The following is a 26,327-nucleotide window of genomic DNA, read 5'->3' on the forward strand; positions in this document are numbered from 1 at the left end:
AGGAACAAACCTTAATTCCAATTACCATGCCTTTTTTCCTCTTGTTCAAGCATTAACACACACCATCCATTTAAGCAGATCTCCCTTCTCCTTTCCCATGTTCTTCCGTCAAAGGATTCACAGACATCAGCTTCTCACATGGTATTTCTCCACTTCACTGTCCAGCAAGTCTCCTCAACCACCAGTTTCTATTTCCATTCATTCTCCTTGAACTCAAGGAGACCAAAACAAATGCAATCCCAGTTAAGATTTTACCACGATCTCATACAATTTCACCTATGTTTCTCCTGCAGATCTCTCACTTAATGCATCCCAAACAATGTCTACCTTTCTCCAGAAGTCCTTCATGGTAGCATCTTCATTTTAATCTCTTACTAGAAACTCCATATTGGTTTCCACCTCTGTTCTAATGAGACCTATCGTAAAACTTTGTACCGCTTTTGTTGCTAGGATCCTCTCAGCTGTCTGGGGGTTTTGCCTATATGACGTCTGGATCCTTCTCTGAACCAAATGCCTCCAAACAGATTTGTGCCAAGTCATTCATTAACACTAACCAACATTCATCCCAAAGTTAACCAATAAGAGACTTACCAAAGGTTCCATCTAGCCTGCCACTTCCCTTTTGAGCAAAGTAATTCCATACACACCATACTAATAGCTGAACTTGATGTGTGCCCTGTATTTTATATAGTACAGTTGCATGCTATCATCACTGCTGTGAAGTGTGGGATAAAAATCCCTTAATTCCCTTCTCACTTCCTTCACAACTCCAGGGGTTTTGATTTTTCCTCAAGTTGTCACCATCGCTTTTAGGTAGCTCAGTCCTTATTTTCATCTTAGGGAGGAGTACAGCACCTTTATCAGCTTTTTTTAATCCTCTGCCCTCTTCTCCCTTTGCAATGCAGTCATTCAGTAATTCTAGCACTTCTGATACTTGAGAAATACTACAGTCTATTCAACCAACATTATTAGGCTCTTTGCTCAACATAGCTGAATTCAATAACTGGTTCTAATAGTTTTTCAAAATTCATTCTCTTCATCGTAAAGTTGTTTCCTCTGCTATTTTAAAATAGACACACCAGTAAATCATTTTCAAGTTCTACTATGATTTCTTCACTGCTTACCAACACCAAATCTGTAATAGTATCAAGTCTTTTTGACAAAGGGATCAAGCTGTCAGCTTCTTTATTTCCTCAAAATTTCCGCCTGCTGTTGGATAACTGCCTCATCACAATTCTCTAGACATAATCTAATCCTATCCAAGACAAATACCCAAAACCCCTTTTCACTGGAGGAGGGGAAAAAAAAAAAAAAAAAAGAAGGCTTCTGGTACATACTTTGGGATACTCAGTCTCTCAGATACAAAGAGCATTTGTGAATATCAAGAGAGTCACTGTACTCACAGTAAAAGATATCTTCACAGCAAAATGCCTGCCATACGCAATTTTTCACCTGTTCGGCCTCTAGTGAACAGTGTTAAGTACTTGCCTGCCCAAAGGAAAGCAGCCAGCCAGGTACCTACAGTGAAGAGTCAGACCCTGAGTGCAAGGGGAAGAGGCAATCTGGGCCAGCAGCCAAGCCACCAGGGCTCCTGGCACCTGTCCTCTGCTCAGTGGGAACAGAGACTTGCAGCCACCAAAATAAGCACCTAACAAGGGACTGCAATACTTCTGTCTGTACCTCCAAGAATTAAACTGGGCCTTCAGTTACATGCTGAAATATTTTTCTTTTTAAAAAAAGTGACCAGGGGAAGGTACATAAAGCAGTAGAGCTGCATTTTAGTCTCTTCACCATGAGGACATTCATCCCCAAAACTCCCCTCAGGAGGGACAGATGCTATCAGCCCTAGTAAAATTATAAGGTAATCGAGATAAAGTTAGAAGCTAAAGCACTTCCTTTACTTATTTCTGAGGTTACCTGGTGTATCTGCGCCTGCTAGTCTCCTGCCTCTATTAATCAAGCTTGTGAGACAGAGGAAAACAGTATTTAACATCTTTATTCTCCGAAACACATGCAATACATCAGAATCTGTACTCAAGTACTTCCCACGTTACCCACTCCCATACTACAAACTAATCCACCCCAAAACACCTATTTTGCTTTCAGACACAGTCAAATTAGTGCTTCACCAATGGGATAGCCACAATTGAAGAACTGCCCTATTGCTTCATTGTAAGTGGAATAAATACCTGTAACATATCTGCCATGCAATTACTTCATGACAAAGCTGGCACAGACAATAATAACCTGTTTATTAAAAACATGCATAATACAAAAAAGCAAAGAGGTTTTCATGTTTTAAAACACAGAAATTTTCATCTCACAAGCTCAGACCTCACCACACTCAACACTTATCAAGAAAAAAGAAGCCACTTCATTTATCTGCTTTACTACAGGCAAAGTTTGATAAGGCTGCCTGTCAGGTCATGCTGACTCACGATGAACTAGGGTAAAACAGACACTGGCTAGGTACCGCAAATACATGCTATTAAGCAACTAAGTTCAAGCTCTGACTTGGTGTGAAATTAGGCACCAAAAATTGCACCCAAACATTACATCTTAGCAAGCATTAAACCCACCCAGACTGCAGGCAACAACAGGAATTTCCTGGGAAGTCTTCCTAATGGTTATTAAGAGTAAAAGAGACCAAGTTTATACCAGTTCAACCTAAAGCAAGAGTACACCAAGAAAAAAAAAAAAAAAAAAAAAAGAAAATAAAACCCAACATTTAAGCCTCCAACAGTGTTACAGAACATAGGTTCACTTGGCATGAAAGAACACTGTGTGTAAGCACTTTTACTTGGCACCTGCCCTGGCTCCCCAGTATGAGCAGATGCTCCAACCCCGGGGTCAAGCTCTGCCTGGGTTTAGCCCACACTGCGATGGGTGCACATCCACAGGCAAGCCAGCACATAAATTCAGCTATTAGTAAGCCAGAGGTTCCCAGACACAAGACTTCTTTTGGGTCAGACACTGAAGACTCAGTGAACGGACAGTGTTACTTTTTCAAGTAAAATATAAAGTTTGGGGGTTTTCCCCTTTAAATTAGTGTTTAATTTTTATTTTTTTTTGTCCGATTAGAACATGCCTTTCTACCTCACCACAAACGCTTCACAGTTTCTCAGCTCATTTACACTAGCACAATGCTGCTGTAAGTTTTGCTGGACACACACAAAGCCAAGCAAGTCTCAAAAGTGATTGCTGTTTTGAAAGAATAATCAAGTCGAAATTTGGGCTTACTGATCTTGTCATGTTTGTCTAAGCAAGAGCCACCTCTATTTTAGCAAAACAATGTGAGGTACAGCTAGCTCATGGCATTACTTCCAGCTCCATCGCTATCAAACTGATAGGTTTTCATCCTGGCTGCTGAAGTAATCACCTGCCTCTCACCCTTGCCTTCACCTATCACTTGCAGCAATGACAAAATCTTCAACACTAAGAGCCAGCTCTCAGCCTCTTCCCCAGCCTCCTGCTCCTGCCTTAACACCGCTGAGCATCAGCAGAGTGCTGCAAAAGGCTTCATGGAAGCTATTTGGTGAAGTAGTGACAGAAAGCAGCACCAGCTACTTGAGAGAAAAAGGTTTTAAATGTTTTTCTAATACAACAGGACATTATTCAGCAGTGAAATCGTGAAATATGTCTGCATAAGCAAGGATCACACATTACTCACAGGAGTAATCCTATAGAATTAAGATAAGTATTTTAATGAATATGTACCAAGAGTACATGTTTACCTGTGGACTTTGTAAATATTTATGTTTACTTAAAGTGTTTGGTTGGAAACTGGAATAGCCTTAACAATACCACCTCACACAGAAGCAGCTGACACCCTCCTTTGAAAAAACCCACAGACCAATTTATTTTTTTTTTAATTATTTACGGCAGCCTTAAACAAGCTTTCAGTGAGAAGGGAAACAAACCTATTGAATAAAGGGATGACATTTCAGTACACTTACACAGAGGTATCTCAAAGTGAGATGGAGGTAGCCAAGGAGACTGAACTTTAGCCTGACCAAAAGAACCAGCACAAGAAACTCAAAGAAGTGAACAGAAGTTACAGAGAAGGAACTAAATCAGAATGCTTAACAGTTGTCATCAGACTTAAATAGCCTCAATGTAACTATATTTGTTACACAACGCTTCCGTACTTCCAACATTAAGTAAAAGAGGTCAATCTCAGGAAAATAAAGCAAAGACCAAAAAGCTTTAAAAAAAAAATAACTTCAGAAGAAAAAAAAAAATCTAGGCCAAACAAAACTAAAGAGATACCTGAGCACCATCACTAGCTGAAAACGTTACATAAAGGGGGTTAAAGGTGTCCTAAATCCATTAGCCCAGGACAGCAGAAATATTTAAACTCCAAACGCTTCTACTAGCAGACTGGAAATCTGTTCTCTTCCAGACTTGCACCGTGCATGACAGAATACCAAGCTACACTGACTCAGCCCATAGCATAGCACAAAGCACCTATGGGCTGTTAAGCAGTACTTACCAATTCAACAGTACTACCAACAATTCTGTTTTACAAGCTAGAAAGCATCCTATCTTCTCATACCCTGATCATCAGGCAAAGGAAACAGTAATTGAAAGCCAAACAATCCTACCAGGCACCAGAGTCCTCCTGCCCTCACCCCCACCCACTCATTTATGTCTCTTAACACTTCTTAAGACCAGCAAAAGCTGTAACAACCAGTAAGTCCCTGTACTGCCTTCTGATCCAGACTACTCTCCTAATTCTCCACTTCAACAGAATTCTCCAGTTCCCTCACATTCTTTTCAACAGCAACACTGGCACTGAAAAAAAAAAAAAAACCAGAAAGTGCATTACCACTTTAGCTGGATTTGGCTTCCTCTGTATAATAATGAACTATAAAAAGTACCTTTACCAGCTACACTCCCCAAAAGCTAGGAATCAAAGATCATAAATACCCATAAAATGCTCTGCTCTGAGAGGGAGGCAAAATTCAGATCCCAATTGACACACTCACTAAAGAAAACCTAGAGCTGCAAAGATGAAGTCAAGGCAGATACACTTTACCAGTACCCTTATTCAGTCAAGAACAGTGTATTCTCGGCAAAACTAACAAATAAACATCAGGAATACACATGCTAGCACTGTATGCAAGACCAACTAAACCCAAATCCAAAACAGTTGCCACACAACAGGAACCTGTTTCTGCTTGCTTGCTTTCAGAGCCTGTGAAAATGCTACACCTGTATGTGTTCCAGCTGGAAGGCACTGCTTTGTCCAATGGGCAACTATCTTCCAAAACTTCTCTGAAGTCTAATGTCTAATAGGTATTAATATTAAAACAAGGACTCACTCTTAGCCAATAAAGGCTACTGAAGGGGGAACATTTAGAGCTTGCAGAGAAGATTCTCCTGGCACATACTGTGCATTCATCCACTCTCACGTTACTCTGATAATAAACATTTCTTGCAGCTCTAAAGCAAAATGTGGCATGCTAAGATGGCTGCTTACCTCTCCATCAGCTTCTCTTTATCCCAGTTGAAATGGCTAAGCAGTATTCGAGTGATAGTCGCTGGATTCTAGAAGAAAGAAAAAAAGAATAATAAATAATTGATTAACTGCTTGACCATGCTGGTCTACTATTACGAAAGCATCAAGTAGAGTTTTGAATACATACTGATAAACTGTGCAGACAATCAACTACCATATACTGGAAAGTGATTTGACCTGAGAGATAGAAAAATTAAAATAAAGAAAAAGATCTATATAAAATGAGACTAAGATGAACACTTAAGAAACAGGTTAGTTACTGCTACCGCAGACGCTTAAGTGCCAACATCTCCATGTAAACAATATAAACCGACCCCCACCCCCAAAAAAAGGCAAGAAGGGCTAACTGCCATCCATCCTACCCATTTCTGCCACAACCTCCACACCATTTGCAGAACAAGAATATTCCATGTTTGTCCTAGCCCCAGCCACCAAAACCCTTGGGCTGAAGACTCTCCCATTAAGTAAATGGCTGCCAATGTAAGATGACTGTCTTTTTGAAGTCCCCAGGTGTTACTGAAGCACCCGGAGATCCAGAAAATACTATGCAACTATATAACTAAGGAAAGAAATACACCCTAGAAAGGTCAGAAATAGGATCAAAAGCTGATTTTCACCAGTGTACAAGTTTTTCTTCCAACTAAATCTATCATCAGCCAAGGATTGGGTTATATGAGCAGAAAAGCATAACGAAACATATAGCTTCTGTTACACCCCAGAACCATGGTTTAGCTCTCTAAATTCAGACACTCTGGGCTCAGTTTTAGAACCATTTACATGCAGAGGCAACAGTGAGCACTGAGAACAGCTACATGTGCTTTGCCATTTGACACCAAAATGGAAGTTTGCCTTAGGGCAAATTTTTAGTGGACACTCTGAAGCTGTTGAAAAGTAGGACATAAACTAGCAATGTGATTTTCTGAGCCTGCAAGCTACAGCTACAACTTGAAGATGCCAAAAGCCAATGCTGCCACCCAAAGCAGTGATCCCACCCCATCATTACCCTCAGCTGCACGCTCGCATGTCCTGCGCTCACCACTCCATGCTAGTACAGCCATCTTATATTGCAACACTGCAAGTAACTGGCTTCGAAATGGATCTTTTTCTTTTCCTTCAAGTTGTTTTCTAACCAAATCAGCTCCCCAATTTATTTGATTGCCTGACCATACAAACAGCTGCATTAGCACATGGGAGAGGACAGAAAGGGAAAGCAGAACAGCATCTTTGAGCAAGTGACACCAACAAAACATTCACTGAAATAAAATTCACCGAAAAAAAATCCTAGGATCAAAACGTAAGCACAAAGAACTAGTCTTGTCGTTTATAGTATAAGAAGTGACACACCTTCTCTTTCTGCAGCATGTTCTTATTCTTATTAATGCCAGCACACCTGTTTAAGGTGAAATTAAGATTTTTTTCCAGCTTAAAAAGCCCATGTGAACTAAAGCAGCTTTAGAAAGGTTAGACCAGATCCCTCATCCAGTCCATGTGGAGCCCTATAAACAGCTGGGACAGCAAATCTGCTACACAATACAGGGCAGGAAAACCAGAAACTGGTATTGCCAAACACACTACATTGTGAAAACGTGGCCACTGTCCATCTTTGAACAATTCTCTTAGGTGATATGGATCCACGCTCCTAACTGTAATAACAGAATGAGGTGCCTGACTGACAACCACATGCGACCGGCCATTACAAACCAGCGAGGCAGCACCCCGACCTTCAGCACACTAGTAAGAGTCAGGGATACAGCACTGCAGCCACCTGCTACCGAGGCAACCCCATTTTTGGGCAGATTTATCCATTTCCTTGTGTTGAAAGCAGTGATGGTGCAGCTTCAGGACAAGCTGGACTAACTCACTGCTCTGAGTTATTTTCCCCTCTTTGTAGGCTCTCAGCCAAAGTAGCAAGCTGATACACCTCGCAGTGCAAAAGCAATGCAGATACACCCCAGTATACACCCTGAAGCAAGGGTCGAGAGAGAGGCTCTTCAGGCAACAAGAAAGTCTTTGCAAGGAGCTACATCCTGAACTTCTGCCCTGGCAGTGAGGCCAACAAGTGCCCTGCCCAGTCAACACTGTTCAAGGTGCTACAGCAATGCAGCAATCACACTAAACCAGCATGGAACCCCATTTAAAGTTAAACCGAAAAAAAAAATCTGGAAAAGCTTTCTGATAGCATCAATCCCTGATCCAGCCCAGCACGCAGTGGCACAGAGCCCGTGCCAGCACTGCAGACAGAGAGGAACAAGCAGTTGAAATATTTCAATTCAGTCCTGCCACCAAGAAGCTGTATGGGAATTTAAGGGTCTCTGTCATCAAAAGGCTACTTCAGCTCCAGGGAGGAGGACTTCAGCCTCTTTCAGAGCTTTAGGTTTTGATCCTTCTAGGTTACTTTATATTTGGGTCTCCACAACACCTTTTTCTGTCATACTACGCTGTATTATGCAGCAGTATCTAAAGGAGCTCTTAACAGCTCACAAACATGCTTCCTAAGAGCAAACTAATCAAAGATTAAAATATAATTTAGTAACTGACCTTATTTCTATATTATCTTGGTTATGATACCAGCTCCTATAGTCTGTACAACTTTTATTTTAAAAATATTTCCATGGTCTAGGACAAGTCTTGCCTCAAACCAGGGAATCTCCTGCTAAATGTATCAGGCAGGCAGCACATACAGGTTTCTCTGTGTAATCCCTTCAGCACTGTCACATCTACAAAGCACATTACTTGAGCCCCTCACCCCCGCCACGCTCTATTTACAAACAAGTTTCAGATAGTAAAGCATGCAGCTCTTCTCAAATATAAGGATTCTTCACTCAGCCCAGAGTTCTGCCAGATGTAGAAAGAGTCTTTCTTAATTTCTCAAGCAACAACATTAAAAGAGTTTTAAATTAGCCTGAAGTCTTGTCCTACCTTCTGCCACAGCAACCCACTTGGCCACTGTATTAAGGCTTCTGCGAATACCTATTAATCACTTAATAGGCTAAGAGACAAACAAGGTAGTGGTCTCTGGCTGACTTTTCTTTTTAAAGATGACAGACAGGTTCCCCCTGCACTGAGGGGTAAGTTATTATGCCATATTAATAAGGAACTAGAGTGGTCTGTGGTGATTATCAAGTGCGACAGGGCAAATCCAGCAAATACTGCTGTCACCAAAGGACACACACTGTCAAGAAGAACAAGAGTCTTGTTTCATTTCTGGCTTCTCCATTTTCCCAATAGAATGGCACTGAAGCTTTCCAAAACAAGTTTCCCTAGAACAGACCCCTTAAGTATCCAAACATCACAAAAAGAAAGCTGTTTTCCCACCACAATGGCAGCATACGAAACAGCACGTTATTTTGGATTATACTCCACAGACCACCACTGTTGGCTCTGCGTATTATAACACAAATATGGTGTGAAAGGATAGCTTTTACTGGCTTGTTGGACTTTAGCTTCCTCTAGCTACAGCATTATTGGTTCAACATGTTAATTTAAAAAAAAAAGAAGGAAAAAAAAAAAAAAAAAACCACCAGCAGCATGACAAGCTCCTACCAAAAATAGCTGGGCTGCCTGCTTTCTCCATTTGCCACATCTAAGATCTAGTATTTAAAACTTAAGTAGCTGTTTCACTGATGCAGAAGGCAAGGATTAAAACAACCATGCCTAGTTCACATGCAGCATGGACAGCAATACAACCTGAGCAGGCATTACACGGGGAGGACTGAAGACAGGGAGGGAGGCAGCACTAAGAGGCTTGGTTTGCATGTGAACCACAGTTAAATACAAATGAAAAAACCTCTGGCATTAAGGATTGTTCTAATTTAAGGCAAGGCACACCAACAAGGCACCAGGTAACAGCTGCTCTACATTAATTGCTGCATGCACACACCTCAATTACTTGGGAGCAGCTTTGGAGTATATCACAGCATCTATCACAATGAAAGGTTAGCTGCTGCAGAGCAGCTATGTCCTGTAACTCGGTGATATGGGGATAAACCAAAATGATTTTATGTTTCAACCCCTATTTTGACAGTAGTTCTGCTACAGCATTGTCAACCCTGCCACTGCTGTACAAGCCTTTAGCAATCACTTTGGACACTCTGTGAAAATTAACAGAATATTTAAATACCACTAGATTACACAGCACTGACATATTAGTTTCTGTTCTGAAACTGGATGGGCTTCTCATTTGGCACACAGGATTATCATCTACAACTCTTACACCAGAAAGATTAGTTACAAACAGGCTACGATGCTGCTCAGACAGGATTACTACTTAGGCTCGAAGCTGCAGCAGGGAGAAGCATGCTTTTGCAAAGGGTATTCTGTTTACAAAGAAAATTTTTAATAAGTAAAGCTGCCAGAAACAGACTGCAAGCAAGGGAAAAGCAAACATATTCAAACGCTCTGTTTTGCTCCAAATGTGGTTCAATGAAAGGTCAAACAGCAGATCTAATTTACAACAGCCATCTATTAAATTTTACATGTTGAAGCCAAGGAAGATTGCAGCAAGCCTGCTAATATCCAGATAGGAACGAAACCCGAGGAAAGCAGCCATTTTGTTGAAATTCTCAGGGCACTTTAAGAGACTCGTTGTCTCAACTATCTCACTAACAAAACATTCGTAAAAAGCTCTGCCCAGAGAGAAACAGCCAGTCCTTCAGCAGTGATTTATTTTTTTATTACTCTAACAAAGCAGCCGAGTCCCAAACGTGCTTCAGACTGATCCAACTTGACCACTGCTTTTCACTGGAGGTATTTACATTTACTATTGTGACCTGTATTGCCATGCTCAGGCACACCAATGCAAGCAGAAGATACATGGATGGCAAACCCTGCAAAGGTCTGGAATTCTCCACAGAAGCATTATCAATTGAAATAAAACTCCTTAATAGAATTTACTTGAACTGGAAGCTTGGTCACTAATACCCGAGTTGAATTCCTTTTGCTGTCAAAATAAGAAAGTATGAATTGGAAGAAGGAACGTGGATGCACTTAAATGTATACATGAATCATAAATTAAAGACTACTAGGACATCAGCTTAAATCAGAAATTCCAAGAAACCTACTTTGCTGAATGACAGTTCACAGTACTTGATCCATTCATGTTTTCATCCATCAAGACTGAGCTGTGCAGTTAATTCTTGCAGTAATTACAGAAAAAAACCATATTTTAGAGCTCAGCTGCTCATCATATGCTGGGAGTAAGTGCCTGTTTCAATTTCAGCATTCACTGCAGATTAAAACCATCTAAGAACAACTTAAGCTCAGTTCTCCAGCAAAGTCCTTTCCTACCCTCCTTGAAACGTGGTATTGATAAATTCTTCATTCTGTTTCTTCCCATTTCATGGCTGGTTTTATTGTCTAAATATGGCAGCTTTTCCATTTCAATGGTTTTCATCCCAGCTACAGCATCTATAACAGTAGCAGAGGCATTTTTCAGACTTGGTACAGCAATACAAGTTTGACACCACTTCCAGTTTGGTTTTCTACACAATTGCTTTTGCACTCATGAATTTAAGTAGACACTCCAGAAACATTGGCTTTGCCCAAGCCTCAGACATCTGTACAAGGTTTAAACCTCAGTAACACCCACATCTATATTCCACAGGTATTTAAGTGGCACAAGACCCTATTTAAATTTCCCAGCAGAAGGAAACTGACTGGTTTCACATCAGTTGACAGCAAAGAATAAGAGTTTTGCTTGGTGGTGACATATTACACATGCTGGTGGAGGAGCAAAGGGCCATCAAAAGAACAGCTCAGAAGCTAACACCTGTCTGAAACCAAGCTGCACAAACATTTGCTCCAGTAAAGTAGCATCTAGGGATAGCATGTCACACCACCACTGTAAATATTTGATCAAAAACCCAGCCTTTGCCAAAAGTAGAGCACCAAGTGGAAATTCCAGCTACTCTCTGAGCATATGCAAGATCGAACCTCCAAAGCTTGTCACCATGCACACCGTGCCACAGAAGGAAGCATTCATAAAATAATGAGCATGTCACATTATATGTTAGCAGGTTGATTAAGAGTAACATTGCCATGAAGTTTAAAAGATTTTTTGATAAATTAAAACATACTTTTTGCTTGCCTCAGCTGTAGCTCTCATTGATGGTCTAGAGACCAGCACCGTCAGATGTGCTGCATGTTTTTCCCCACAGCTCTCCAGATGGCTCCAGGTCATGGAGGTGATGTGCAGGCAGGCATGCCCTAAACCTCAAGACCAAGGCAAATGGGCAATACTCATGCATTACGTGCCACCACCAAACAGGAGCAGAAATCCCCCATAATTCTTCAATTACTTCAAAACCCAACAGCTTTGTACACCGACACTCCTTTCTGAAGGACAACAGCTCCTTCCCCGCAGCACAGAACAAGGGTAACCAACACAACAGACCAGGCACCATACAGCTGCTTCCTTTGTCAGGTAATAACAAAGTGGACACAAACTCAAAATTCTGCAGTAACTAGGTCTACTCCATTTTAACACTACTGCTCTCCACTTACGATCCTCCCAGCCCCATACAGGTAACAGACATAAACACACGGAGTACAAAGTGTTTTAAATAAGCTTCTAGCTGAATCACATTACACTAAGACTGTAATCTTAAGGTTTGCATTGTTTTGCAAACGCACTAAGCAACCTTCATTTGTGAAGATCCAGTCACATCTGTCCTTTCAGGAGACAGTTATGTGAAATCTTACAGCACAAAACCTGATTCCTAGCGGCTTAATAAAATTCCCAGGAACTGAACGCAGAAGACTAAATCTAAGTGTTGAGTACTTCCAGGATGTGATCTCCTAAATCGGGTATCTTCAAACTTGCTGATTTTTAAACACCACCAACAGAGCACTCTTGAGAAGCTGCTGGAAAACTTTCATGTAATCTAATATTCCCTGGCGCAATTACAGGCAGAAGAGGGCTGTTGTGAGAAGATGAGGACAGCAGCTAAATGGATCAGTCTGCCACCACCAATCCATACTCTCCTCTACCATCCCCTTGAGGCCTGGGAGAGAATCATACCATGGTACATTTCTGCCATCAGCCATCTCATGGTTTATGAGCCATTCCCACACATACAGGTGGATATAAAATACTTCTCATATTCCACACACCTGTTATAAAAAACAACAAAATCAGGACTATTCAGTCTCTGTGCACCCACTGAGGATATCATCTTCGCATCCTACAGCCCCACTGAAGCCACACTAAGTGACTCAAATTACTCATCTCTGAATCACTCAAAAATTTACCTGTTAGGACTGTTAATGGCATTTCCAAGCAACTCAGCATGAAGCCAGGCCACTTCCCTGTGACGCTGCCAGTCACTGCTGTCAACTGCTGTCCTTTGGCTGGCATTTACCACTTCACTGTGACTTCCAATTAACACATACATAGGCTTCAGCTTCCATGTTGATCATCTCCGTAGCTTCCTATATCTTTCTTCATCCCACTAACTTCCCTTCACACATCATCTCTTAATTTTGAAAATTAAGTTTCACAGAATTACTCCATTACTACCATTACGTGATGGCACCAAATGGCAGCTTGATATTATGATCTCTGTTTGTAGTAACCTATCTGCACCTTACTGATTGTTTCTAGCTCTGAGGAACATAAAAGTAACTGCAGAGAAAACACTATTACTTCAGTTAATTGGTTCAAGAGACAGAAATGAAGCAGTCAGCTGCTTTAAGTTTTCTCTAAACTTTTTGGAAAGTTTTCAGGTTAATGATTAGGAGCTGCAACAAAGATCTATTGTCTAACAAAGCTTTTAAAATCAGAGAAAACCCCAACACTAAAGCAACAACTCCAGGATGAATTAGCAAATGTGGAAATGCAAAAACTGAATTCACACTGTAATGCTTCTAAACAAAAGAAGATCAGATAGCTTTGCCATGCTGCTCAAGTACGCTGGGTAGCACAGGCTCTCAGACAACTACAGAAGCTCCACCACTAACTGAACACAAATTTACAACTGTATACATGATACAATCAGGGAAGGTATTTTCCAATATTTCAGCTACAGTTGTTTCCACAGCAGGACATCTATGGTTTGATGACAGGATACGTTAACCCGAATTTTATACATATAATCTAAAGAATGTTTTGGCTTCTACTTCCTTTTGCTGCAGTTCTGGAGTACAAAGTCAACCCTTTAAAGAGCAAAGACCCACAGGTACAGAGGCCCTGGAATTCGAGCAAGTTATGCCACTGTACGCTCCTTAAGAACTATGGAACAAAAGGTCTTCAAACACTTTCACAAACCATTATTTGCTTTCAATTATTTTAGGTTAATGAGTACTACTGTTTTACTTTCCCCAAAGGCAGAATCACACAAAGTACCTCCCTCCTCCTGGTGTCTCCCACCACAAGAAATCCCAGCATACAAGCAAAAGCTCAGCAAATCAGCCTAAGCCACACAAACCAGTGGCTGCTGAGCGACTATAGCTGACTTACTCTGAGAGAACCAGAGTGGGAGCACATGGGTGCCAGCGTACATTTCAGAATGGGTTTATTCAACCCACTGCTTCCCACTCATGAATTTGCAAAGATCTGCCTTAAAAAGAGTAGGAGAAGGTGACGGCATCATTTCCATATAATTCTTCCAGTTTACTATTTCAGTGGTTCCTTAATAACTTCTATTGCAGAGGAAGAAAACAGCACACAGCACTGCAGCTAGGCTGAGGACAAGGCAGTATGAAAAGCCCCGAAAGAGTTCTCACTACCCTGAATGCAAAAAGCCTGCAAGTTCACCCAGGTAGAGTCCAGGTCCCTGGTAATCACCAATTTCCCCCTCACACCAAACCTGTAGTCAACATCCAGTGCCTCACAGTGCTGCTTCTGATAGGATGAGAAATCAATGAAACAGATGGCTATTTAGAAAAAGCAGTAACAGACCTCCTGACCCAACCACAAATAACACGTGAAGTCAGTCGCTTTCCCTCTTCATCCATGTAACAATACTTGCACAAGCAGTGTCCACAAAGCTATTTCCATCCTCTTCCCTCTTAACATTATACACCACTGCTCTTCCAGATTCCCAGGCTCTGTTTCTCCCCTTATATCATACATGACCCCAACTTTATGAAAGTTCTCACCACACCACACCATTTTGACCCACCAGGTAGTTACTGTACTGTTTCTATACATCTACCACAAACAGATCCAGCTCCATCAAACAAGATCTGTTGGTTTTCTCCAGATCACAATGCTTCTTTCTGCCCTTGAGGATGCTTATTTGATACTTTCAGTCCTGCATGGTCTCTCAGACCAACAGTCTCTAGAAAATGAGAAGACACACTGGTATGGTTTCAGTTCTTGTGACAAACCAATATGAAAATGCACTAATGCTGGGCCTGAAGGAAACACACAGTGTTCGTTCAAGAGGAATGCAAAAGTCCATTTTGCCACAGAAAGAAATGACGCTGAATGAAGGCAGGAGTTTAAGTGACTGGGCAATACATACCAAAATATCTTGGATTAGCCCAAGAGCACAGGTTGGTCAGAACCAGGTAAGAAATCTCTTCCTTTGAACAAGATTTTAGACACACCAAGCAAAACTCCAGAAACCCAGAATGGCTTAGCTATGCACCAACTCTATTTTTGCCTATGATATAAAGTAACAGCTACTTGGATTATTATTTTACTTCAAAATATGGCTGCAACAAGGCAGGGCAGTAAAGCACACTCTTCAGAGCCTGCTCCAAAGAAGCTGCATCCCATCACCACCAGACTAAGCAGCAGCTCAGGAAGTATTTATTTCAGCAGCAACACAAGCTCATGCAACCGCAGGCTCCTGAGCCTGCCGTTGACCACCCAGTGATAGAAGCATGACTGCTTGCACAGCTACAAGCAAACCAGACAAACTGACTTGGGTAAAGAGGGTTGCTAGTTTATTTTAACCCAGAGCAGGATCACTGTGTGGCCAGACAGCTGAGCTGACACAAATCAGACAACAGGGACTTGCTTCCAAGAAATCTGTGAAAGTAGCCTGCTGAGAGCCATGTGTCAGGCACAAAGTTGGGTCTTACCTGTATCAACAGACTCCCTAAATCTTCCTGTCCCAAAGACTTTACAGCAGATCAGGGCATAACTTGATGCAAGTTAGAGCCAGAGAACCCGCTTTTCTCCTCCATTATCCCACCAGCAACTTTAGCTTACATCTCAAAAAACATAATCCAGAAACACTGTTTCTCATCTTGAACAAAACCACAACAGTTAGACATCTTTCTTCCAAAAGCTTTCTCCATTTGCAAGACAAATCTTGGGGGAAATGGCTGCTCAAGAGTGCAGTCCAACTGCCAAGAGCAGGACCTAGCCCTGTCTATTATCGTCGTTACAGTTTGAGGGCCATATTCAGCTGGGCTACCAAACGTAAGATTTTAACAGTAAACTGTGGGAATATCACCAATCTCTAGAGATGTGTCCTCAATGTAGCAACATCATGATCCTGGAAAGACATAAAGATGCTTTTTTTTTTTTTTTAAGGTCTTCTACTAGTCAACACTGGAAAGACTAGAAGTGGCATATGTCAGGTCAGCTACCCATCAAGCTGATAAAAAGAAAACAACCCAAAGCACTGCATTTGGGTTTTGGGGGAATGCTGTCTTCCATTACTCTGTTTCTGCATGAACTATCTATTTCTAGGACAGTACAGATCTGCCAATGTGAGCTACAGAAACTGTCCCATTCGCAGGCAGAAACAGACAGTAAAGGAACCAAGCTGCAAGAGGAACTGTAAAATTGCTTTTCCCTTTAAATAATTTTGTAGAAGTCCTAAAATGCCTCCAAAAAAAGCCTTCCCTTCTTTTTACTCACTTCAAGATGTATCGGTGCATTAATTTCACTCTTTCACCATAGTCAGCAGCGTCCATTACCAGATTCTAGTCCAGAGCCAGAGTCACTCATAGGGCTATACCCATTTCACAGACCTGATGTATCGGTAGGAAACTGGCACTGTTCCTCCACATCAGGTAGCAAAACTGCTGCCTCTGCTATCTCCAGTTTCCAACAGTTCACACAACATAAACAACAGGCCATCTCAACCCTGGCCAGTGAACGACTTACTGATCAGCAATACCTAGGACTTCTGCCCTCAGGATAACAGAACTTCACTTTTGCTGCTTTAAGCACATTCAAAAGCATCACATGGTCAAAAGGCACCGGACAGGCAGTGTTCAGAAGACGCTATTAGCAGATCAGCGTAGGTATCTGAAGTTGTACTTCACCTTTGTTAGGAACCTGTACCGCACAAATCCTGCAGCCACACAAATAGGCTTTGAGAATTTACTTTTTTTGATGGCACTTTTACAGACAGTATCTTAGAGCACAATATACAACAGCATACTGCGTGTCCTTTTCAAAAAGGCCAAACCATTGCTCTGTTACTGGACCTGTTATCATGCTTCATTCATGAAGATCTGCTGTAACACAACAGTATCTGACCAAAAAAATGTCTATTCCACTTTAAAAAGCCCCACACCTGCAAAGTCCTTCCTAGAAGAGTATCCTATAAGTTTTTCATGATATCAAAAAAACTGTTCCTAAGATGACTTGAAGAAATAATGACTTTATTTGTAAATACTAGTATGCCATGTAAGTGTGTAGAAGAAACCTGGCAAACTCTGAGATAATGAGAACATTTTCCTGACACTGAACATCACTGCAATACTAGGAAGGGTAAATTCCCAATAATGTCTGTTCTTTTTTCTGTAGAAAATTTCCATCACAGGCCAGTCTGTAGGCTCAAACATGTGCCAAGAAAACTCCTCATTGATTTTCTGTGTGAAGTTTTATAAGTTATCTGCAAAGGTCTCAAACTGTCCTTTTCCTGGTCTCAAAGGTCCCTCCAGATGATGACTAAAGAAAGGGTGTGCTCTCTTTAGACAGTGTGCAAGCAGAGGATCAGACCCCAAGGATGTTCAGCATAAACATGGCTCCCAAGTGCTGTTAAAGTCTCAAGTTGTTCAGTGATCTGTCTCCCACCTGCTTTTGTACTGGGCACTGGTGGAGAACATCTATTCTATTACAGTATGCCCAAACACAAAGACAGATGAGCTGTTTATCACAGAAGAAAGATACAATCCAGCCAAATTGTACATCACCTCAAGACAACTGCCGTTGAGTCAACTCCTCAAAATCAGTTTCCAGGATAAGCCCCGACTGTGAACAGCACTTTACCCCAAAGTGCACTGCCAGCACAAACACATGGTTCTTCTCACCCAGCAGTTACTGCGGTGCTTGATTACACAGCGTTTTCCTCGTCTGACAAGAATGAGAGCAAAAGGACAGGCTACCTCATGCAGCAGAAGTCAGAGCTCTGACATGCAGGTACTTGGGAAGAAATACTCACTACGCAAAAAAAAAAAAAATAATCTTAAAGTAACATGCCTGTGCAGCCTGTGTCCTGAATTCTGACTTCTACTTCTAAACATTGCAATTAACATTTTCCAACAAATATACAGGCAGGAAGAATAAAATGGTAAGGCACGGTAACTTCTTCCATGAATACAGTGAGGTAGCATCCACAAAAAAATCATTGTTAAAGATGAGTATGACGACAAAACAAAAGCCATTCCAATTAAAAACTCTCATGGCAATGTCCAAGTTAACTCAAATGTATTTTGATACTTGGTCACTCATAGCATGCAACTGTTAACCCCTTCAGAGACAATGTGACTGATGAGACAGGCTTAGCTGAAGAATTTTTAGCCAGCAGCACTTTACGAGAGCATTAGAGAATTTTTATGTTGAAAAAGAACAGCCCTTAACATTCTTCCATTTCACCTTTCTCCTCCAGGCCCCATTTTGGTGAGCACCCAAGCACTAGGTGTTTCTCTTCAGCTCTCTGTCCCTTGCTGCTTCTGATTCTGTCCCTTCCTCAAAGCAGCATCCACTTTTACAAACCATTCCCTCCCTCTCCAGCACGCTTCACTTGGAACAGAGGAAATTTTACCCACTCACTGAAGCATCAACACACTCTCTACAGTACTTTAGGAAATAAAAAAACACCTCCCTTGGGCTGTCTTCATCCCCCCCCATCACTGCACAAAGACCCTAAACTCGTTTACTGTCACATATGCCTGGCTAAAAGAAGCAGTTGGGTGCACCACACTGTACCTCAGTAGTCACTCACCATTCAGCATAGATTTAACAAGTATCCCCATTTAGCAATCTAGCTTCGTATCTGGATCCCAGTTCTTACCGCCACCTTCTCATTTTCCAACAGCAGATCCTGCCCTGTATCATCTCTGCATCATTCAGCAGAAATACGGATGTCTTGCCAAATTGCAATGCAATACAAAACAGGAAGAGCTTAACCCTTTGAAGTATTTACTGGTAAAGTATGTTCTGTACACACAGTGCCACCTTGACAAATGGGCAGTAAATCTACCCCAGCGATGCCTATATCTCAGTCTACAACTCTCAAGCAGGGAAAAAAAAAAAAAAATCAGCCATCTTAACACTCAAACTACGTAGGCCCAGGAAATAGTTGCCAATGCAGCAGTGTCTTGCGGATGTAATCTTTGGCAACATCTTTACCTTGGCAAAAGCTCCAAAGCAGGTGTGGTTATAGCTTATATCACTTCCCTGCACAAAAGCAGCTATACCTGCAAAAGCACTTTTTTCTGCTGGCAGAATCTGTATCTGCACTAAGAAAATCTGCCAGCATCCTTTTCCCAACAAGCCTCTTCTAGCTCAGACCATTTTTTAACTATGACTTTGCAGTTCATTTACCACACTCTGCTCATTTAGCCCGTCTTAGTTTTATAGCCAACAAAACAGAGCCCTGGCAACACTATTTTATAAGCTGGTATTTCCGCTACAAGAAGTAATTTTGACTGTTTACACCCCAATTTTTTTTCCTGAGGGCTCTGCAGAAGCCAGCTTTGAAGAAAGGAAATTCTGGAGGCATAAAGAGTTTAGCAATTCTCTTGTTTGTTCTCATTCCCATCCTTTAACAAGATATACCTAAAATTGTAACTGCAGTCTCTAATTGCTGCAGGTACTTTTAACCAACCACCTGAGCTCTCTTGAGTTAACGAGAAAATACTCTGTTGGGATTCAGTACAGAAATAGCAAAACACAAGTCATACAGCAGTGCGGGAGAATAGAAAACCTGCAACTTTTTCACCATTTTCTCATTTAAAGGCTTTGAAGACTTGCCTCTACACAAACCTGCACTCATTTAATCAGAGGTATTTCTAAAGCAGTTTATTTAAACCAGCAAGAACATGCAGGCCCTCCAAAGTAGGAAGCAAACCTGCAGGTGCAATTTTGTATTTGATGGATGGTGCCACTAGCTGACAAGAATATCACTTGTTCCTTTCCTGTTAAAGTATTACTACCCATCATCAGACACTTGGCTTCTGCAAGAGAAAAAAACCCACCCAGTCAGTCCTGCTTTAACACCAATGTGAAGGCTAGCAATACAAATAATTACACTAATGACTGGTGGATAATTAAGTACACTGGACCAGCACCCAGCCCCTTCCAAATCACAGCACTGTCTGCCTGCAGATAGCCTGGCAAGCAATAGCAGGACACCAGTCAGGGGAATTATGCCATGGTACACGAGAATGCCTCCATCCATCCAAATGATCGCAAAGTCTCCAAGCCCCCTCCCTCCAGATAGTCTCAGTATCAGCCATCCCAGGCATCCTTACAGACAACTCCAAGCCTTCACTCTCTGTTCCCCTCCTAGAAGCTATAACCCCAGCTAAACAATAAGCATCCCATAGGAAGGTAGTTCACAAACAGTAATGACCCAAAGTAGATGACAGATTCAGAAATTAAGAAAGCCATCCAAGAAGCAAGCATTTTACCAGTTTCTCAAGGATAATACCAGTTTCTGCACAATCTCTGAACACATTTCTATACCTTGTTACAGAATCCCAAGTATCTTACATTTCTAAATCACAATAGTCCAAGACCTGTGTCATGTTACACCTCATCTTTGCTGTCACACAGAACTACACTTGCATTTACTATCAACTGCCATCATCCAACAAAAACATATAGCAGAGTACATTTGCAAGTATTAATTTCAGCACTTTTAACAATACTAATAAAGAAGTTTCAAACACATTTTACCAAGTAAAATAAAGACAACGGTTATTACAGAACATGCGAGTGTATATACAAAATATGTATAAATCAAAGACCACCACTTCAGTTTGCTCAGACAGTAGTAATTGTGACAACTGAAAGGCTAACTATCAAAACCAATGTGTCGGACATATTTGTTCATCATATCTTCATAATACTTAGAAATTGTTACTTTATTTTCCTGTATGCATACTATGCGGGATTTTACCCCAAAGATCTTCCACTTCACACAAAACTAAACTTCATATTAACAGCATCTATTGGGATCACTTATTCAGGTGAAGAGGAACACAGAATGAGAACCCGCATTCTTCACTTCAAGGCAAGGACTTACTAGAGCCCGTCAGAGCTCCAAGAAGACAAATGAAGCTGCTAACCATGTGTTGGAGTGTTTTTATTCCCATCCTTTTAGTAACAAGTTGCTGTTCAGTCTAATTTTAATATATATTTATCAGCAAAGCTCTGTCACTCTGAACACCTGCTCTGGTGTCTAACCTCATCAGGCCTTGAGAGGTTTCTCATCTGGTTATCCCCTAAAGACATGACTCTCCCACACTCTCCCTTCTTCCCAGAAGGGGTCCTTACCTCCTCTTCTTTCCAGACACCATCTCCTTCCATCTCCCTATTTCTCAGATCCCAGAGTTTGACTGCAATGTAGATTATCAGGAGTCCACTTCTTATTAAGTTATTCTCCTTCAGGAAAGTTCATTGCAGGGGAGACTGTTTACTCCTGGGAATTCTCATGTTTTCCCCTAATTCCTCTCCGCCAGACAAAAGAATGCTGGTTGCGTTTGTATTCTGCTACACAAGAACACACCAATCCAAAAGTTATCAGCTGCAGAGGAGAATCAAAGTTTTGAAAAACAATCTGGAATGCTCTCAGAAGTTAAATATGCATTTATAATTATACATGCACCCAAAACAGGGCACAGGTTGTCTTCAGGTGTAGATTTTGCTGACAGCACAGAGTTGAGTAATTCAACTACCATCACTTCTGGTAAGTGGAGCAAAGCAACTGCTTGCAGGGTCAAACAGTGGGCTGACCGATAATAGGAGAGAGTAGGCACGTGTAATCAGAAAGTTCAATGATCCTGTTCAGTATTTGACCCTCCAAAACAGCTGTACCCATGCAGTAAGGGAATGGGTACTGCCTAAGCTAAGAGCAACATGCATGTCACCATACCACTATTTCAGGCTGCAGGTGCACACATGTATACACCCCTGCGTCTCAAAAAGCACAGCTTGGGATGAGCATCAGATACCCAAAGAAACTCAAAGCACCAGAACAGCTTGAGTTTGCTGGTGTTTCAAGACAAGCAGCAATGGGAATCACCAACAGCCCATACTGCCTTAGCTCAGAAGACAAAAGAAAAACCTAAAAGGCAGTTACCCAGAGTGAACTCTTCACTATGCAGCTAACTATTTCACCAGCTTACACACACATCAAACTGGCACAGGAACAGCAAAAATCACCTATGTCCCAACACAATTTTTATATAATGAGGTTGTTCAAATAGCAAAACTTTCCAGAGCCACAGAGGAAGTAGCCGGGAAAGTAAACAGGTCAAACATCCTTTGCCAGGGTAGCATCCTCACATAGCTTACTCAGTGCACTCCCTCAAAGGTTGGCCTAGCTTACTAATACCAGGCAGGAAACAGAAGCCTTCAGAACCACTTAAAATTTTCATTTATCTTGGAAGAAGGTCTCTTCATGCTTCCTCCTTAATAGGAATAGTCAGATATTAAGTTTAAAAAATATACAGTCCTTCTACTAACACCTAGAGTAGTCAAGGGGTTTTGCCAGTTGACTGTTTTCAGGTGCAATTATACCAATTCTTCTGGTTCTACAGGACTTTAACTGTGCCCAAGCAGAACGCTTCTGAGCGGGAACTCCTACTCAATCCCACCTATCTGCTGGAAAACAGAGTTTAGAGTCTCTATGCCTTATCTGGTGAAATAACACACAAAACATTACCCCATGAAGCAAAGATAATTTTTCTGGAAGATTGTAAAGGCAAAAAGCAAATATTCAAGCTTTTCATTTCCAACACTGGGGATTATTTCCCTCCAGCTCCCAAATCCCCCAAATCACAAAGCAATCAAAGTGTGAGCTTATATTAATTAACATGCACCCTCCACACACAAAAAGGCATGTTCATAGTGTTACAGAACATGAAGGGTGCCTCAGACTAGGAAGTCATACAAAGAACCTTGTAGGTTGTAGGAAAAACCTTTCCTCTTTCACACCTTTACATTTCAGCCACAAGTACTTTCCCACAAAACCTAATTTTGAAGCAGACGGCCAAGACCAGATCCTTGCACTGCTCATCCCTGGAAATGAGAGGTGCTCTGGGATGTAAAAGTTCTCAGGAAGATGCAAAAACAAGAATGCTTTAGAAATGGTTGTGAGGAAGGAACTTAACATGCCAGCATGAATAAACAGGCATCAGCTAGAAACCCTCAGTAGCTCAAGAGAAGACCAAGAAGCCAAGTTTTAGGCAGTACATCAGCTACCACCCAGTTACTCCTAGATTATGACCAAGAACCACCTGCTCATAGGGCTCGAAATTATTCCGCTGTCCCTAGCAGCAGTATTTTGTTCCTCTCCCCAGCATATCCACAGAGGACTACAACCTTTTGCCGTCACACAGACATGCCAGAGCCTGGCAATAAGAACAGGCATACACCATAACATGGTCACGGAGAAGTACTGCTTGGCACTTAAGCTGTCTGGGCTCCACGCTTCTCCAAAGGAGGACACCAAAGGGGTACATGTGTCCCTTCAAAGCCAATTCTTTCAGACTTCTTGCCTTCTTTACCAGGCAGTCGCAATGCCTACCAGGCAGGTGCCCCACCACCTCTCAAGCATTGCCCAACACAGCTAGCAAGACCATTGGCAATGCCAAAATTCACAGTTACCAAGCCACCTGTACAAGGCAAGCCAACATGTCCAGAAGCAGACGGCTAAGTTAAAAAAAAAAAAAGACATCTTCCCACTGTAAGTATTTAAATGGCTTATTAGCCTCTTCCTTGTTGCAACGGACTTAGACACCATTGAAAGTTAGCTACGTAAGACCTTGGATCTGAAAAGATTCCTGACATTTGACAGAAGTTTTCAGTACCTAAAACCAGGTGAGACTAGATGCAGATAGTGTTTGAACCACTGTATGAATGTAACACTCAAATACAACTAACCACAGCGAACTACTCTGAATACCAAAAATAATTACTCAGCATTGCTACACCATGTAAACAAGGGACCTCTTTTGAAAGACTGCCTGTAGTTATACAGACATTTTGAGTTCTAAAAAGGCACCAACTCATGAAGTACAAACACTACCAAACTAAGTTACATGTGAAACTCAGCTACTGAGGAAGCCTCGGGTAGCAAAGTTTTCAAAGCATTCATTCCAACAGTATTTCCATCACAGCTCAAGATTAAAAGCCGAGAACAAGCTAGGGAATCAAATACAGGCCAGACAAACTCAAGGTTTTCAACATTCCCAACAGCAAACATCTGGAATGGTGAAGATATTTAAATACTATCATAATTTCCATTATCAAATTAAAAAAAAAAAATTCTCCAGCTCACAGAGAGAGTTGGTCACTTCCTCATCATGCTGGAGCCTCCTGCACCAGTATCCTTACACAAGCTTGTCAGCCCTCTCTCAAACATGCAGGCATCTGTATTCTGGGCTGCACTCAAATGCACCATTTGACATTACTGAGTAGCTACAAACCTTCCACGTGTGTTTTACAATAAACAAGGCTGCAATTTTCTTGCAATTCCTGAAGCTACTGAATGACTTCATTAAATTCAGCAGCATTATATGCTTGTATACACAAAAAAAGACTCCAAACATTCTTTATGGCTGCCAGTAACACAGCACAGCCAGTCACAAGAGAAAATACCACTTGCAATATTTTTAGATCCTTCTAACTACAAAAGTAATAGAAGACTGGAATCATGACACTGAACAGGTAAGTTACAGGTCAAACTACATGGAGAGTTCACAGTTACGTCCCCTGGAAAGTCACAGCTCTTGTGAAAAATTCTGGATTCTCTTCCCAGTTACCAGCCAATAAAAATGGACTTTTCTAAGCAAAGCAATGAGCAGCTACATTCTACAGAAAGAAAAGGCTCTTATAAATTATTTCTGTATGAAAGCCCTGACTCACTACTGTAACACAAGCACAGCCTGGAGATCAGCGAGCACTTCCTTGAACTGCTCTATTACATCTGACACCAAACAGCAGAATCACATTCTTGTTTATCTCGTTCATGGAGTAAAGGGAAGAGAGATTATCTGCAAAATAGAAAATTGAGCACAATTCAACAGGTACAGCACCTCCTCAAGTGGCACAGGGAACTACTTTTAATTTATGAGTTAACAGCATCACTTCAAACAGATGTTGAAGTCTTCCAGGTCTCCGTTTAATCACAGAAAGCAGAGACTGTCAAACTGAAGTTCTGTGCGCCATGCTCCTAAATTTAACATTGCTTGGCAAACTGCACTAAGCAAAAAATGTGAAATATTTTTTGAATAGACACAGGACTGCCCTACACTTCCATATAACACCACAGGAACATAAAGAGCATCCAAGGTTTGGGTGTTATTTCCCACTATGAACTTTAACTCACGCAAGGCTAAAACTAAGGACTCAGAGCTAAATATAAAAGCATAAGCTATAGTTTCATTTTTAATAATGCTTTAACACTCAAATAGCCATTGTTTCACATAAAGGACTGTAAATGCTGCAGTTTCAATTATGACTTCTCCATAGCACAACAGTTTCCAATTTATAGCATAAATAACAACTCTACTTTGCATGGCAAGTATGGACTGACCTACCAAAATTAAACCCACAGTAAATACAGTTAAGCTGTTCCCTATTTGTTTCTTGCCTTTAGAAATAAGTGTTTAAAAGTAGCTAAAAACCAAACGAGTGTTCTCAGTTACACTTTGAAAACATCCCCAATACAGGCCAGTCCCCACCTGCATCCACCTGGCCCCTGAGAGAAGGCTGCCTTGTTGTGATTTTTGAAAAATTACATTGAGACAAAAGAAACCAGCGTCAAATGTTTTCACTCATGGCCAGCCATGAGATTTGCATTTGGCCTAACAAACAGAAATCTAAAGCACTAAGCAAATGGGTCATTTAAGTACAAAGTTTAAATTACTCTGGAAACTTAACAGATAAGCCTTTTCCACCTGGTAATGCTGAAATTTAAAATAATCCTAAAAAAAAAATCTATTCTATTTGGAATTACATATCTCAGCAACCAGGGAACAGATACCATGTCATTTCCAAAAGCTTTGCAGCACTTACACCAGATTTCAGGAATGCTTTGTCACAATGAAGTTTACTCCATTCCTTGCAAATATTAAATGCATTCCTACTATAATGAAACACCTTATAAATGTCACATGAAGAAACACGAGTTTCACAAAGCATTTCTTTCCAGCATCATAACATTTACGGCCCCAACAAGAATTTTATTAACAAATAACTAACCACACAATAAGTCAGAAGCTTGCAAATTCACCTTGCACTAGAAGAGCAAGCAGACCCAAATGCAAGAAGCATCAGCCTGAAGTGCTTCCACCCACAGACTCCTACCTAATGCTTGTCAAGCAGCTTGAAGTACTCCAAGTTTTCAAGATGTCATCTATAACATTAAATACAGGTTTAAGCACG

General features: G+C 41.2%; 1 protein-coding gene across 4 annotated transcripts in view; it reads right to left on the reverse strand.

Annotated features, from left to right (window-relative positions):
• ARIH1 (ariadne RBR E3 ubiquitin protein ligase 1) overlaps positions 1-26,327 on the reverse strand; it is a 62,144-nt gene that overhangs the window by 30,823 nt on the left and 4,994 nt on the right. For 3 of the 4 annotated variants that reach the window (XM_080395154.1, XM_080395153.1, XM_080395155.1), the window contains exon 2: positions 5,483-5,550. In XM_080395154.1, the coding sequence (XP_080251280.1) occupies positions 5,483-5,550 (68 nt within the window). Of the gene's footprint in view, positions 1-2,189; positions 2,323-5,482; positions 5,551-26,327 lie in introns of those variants that run through there. The other variant, XM_080395156.1, reaches the window with a different exon arrangement.

This window comes from Falco punctatus (assembly GCF_963210335.1).
Source record: "Falco punctatus genome assembly, chromosome: 7".
Lineage (NCBI taxonomy): Eukaryota > Metazoa > Chordata > Aves > Falconiformes > Falconidae > Falco > Falco punctatus.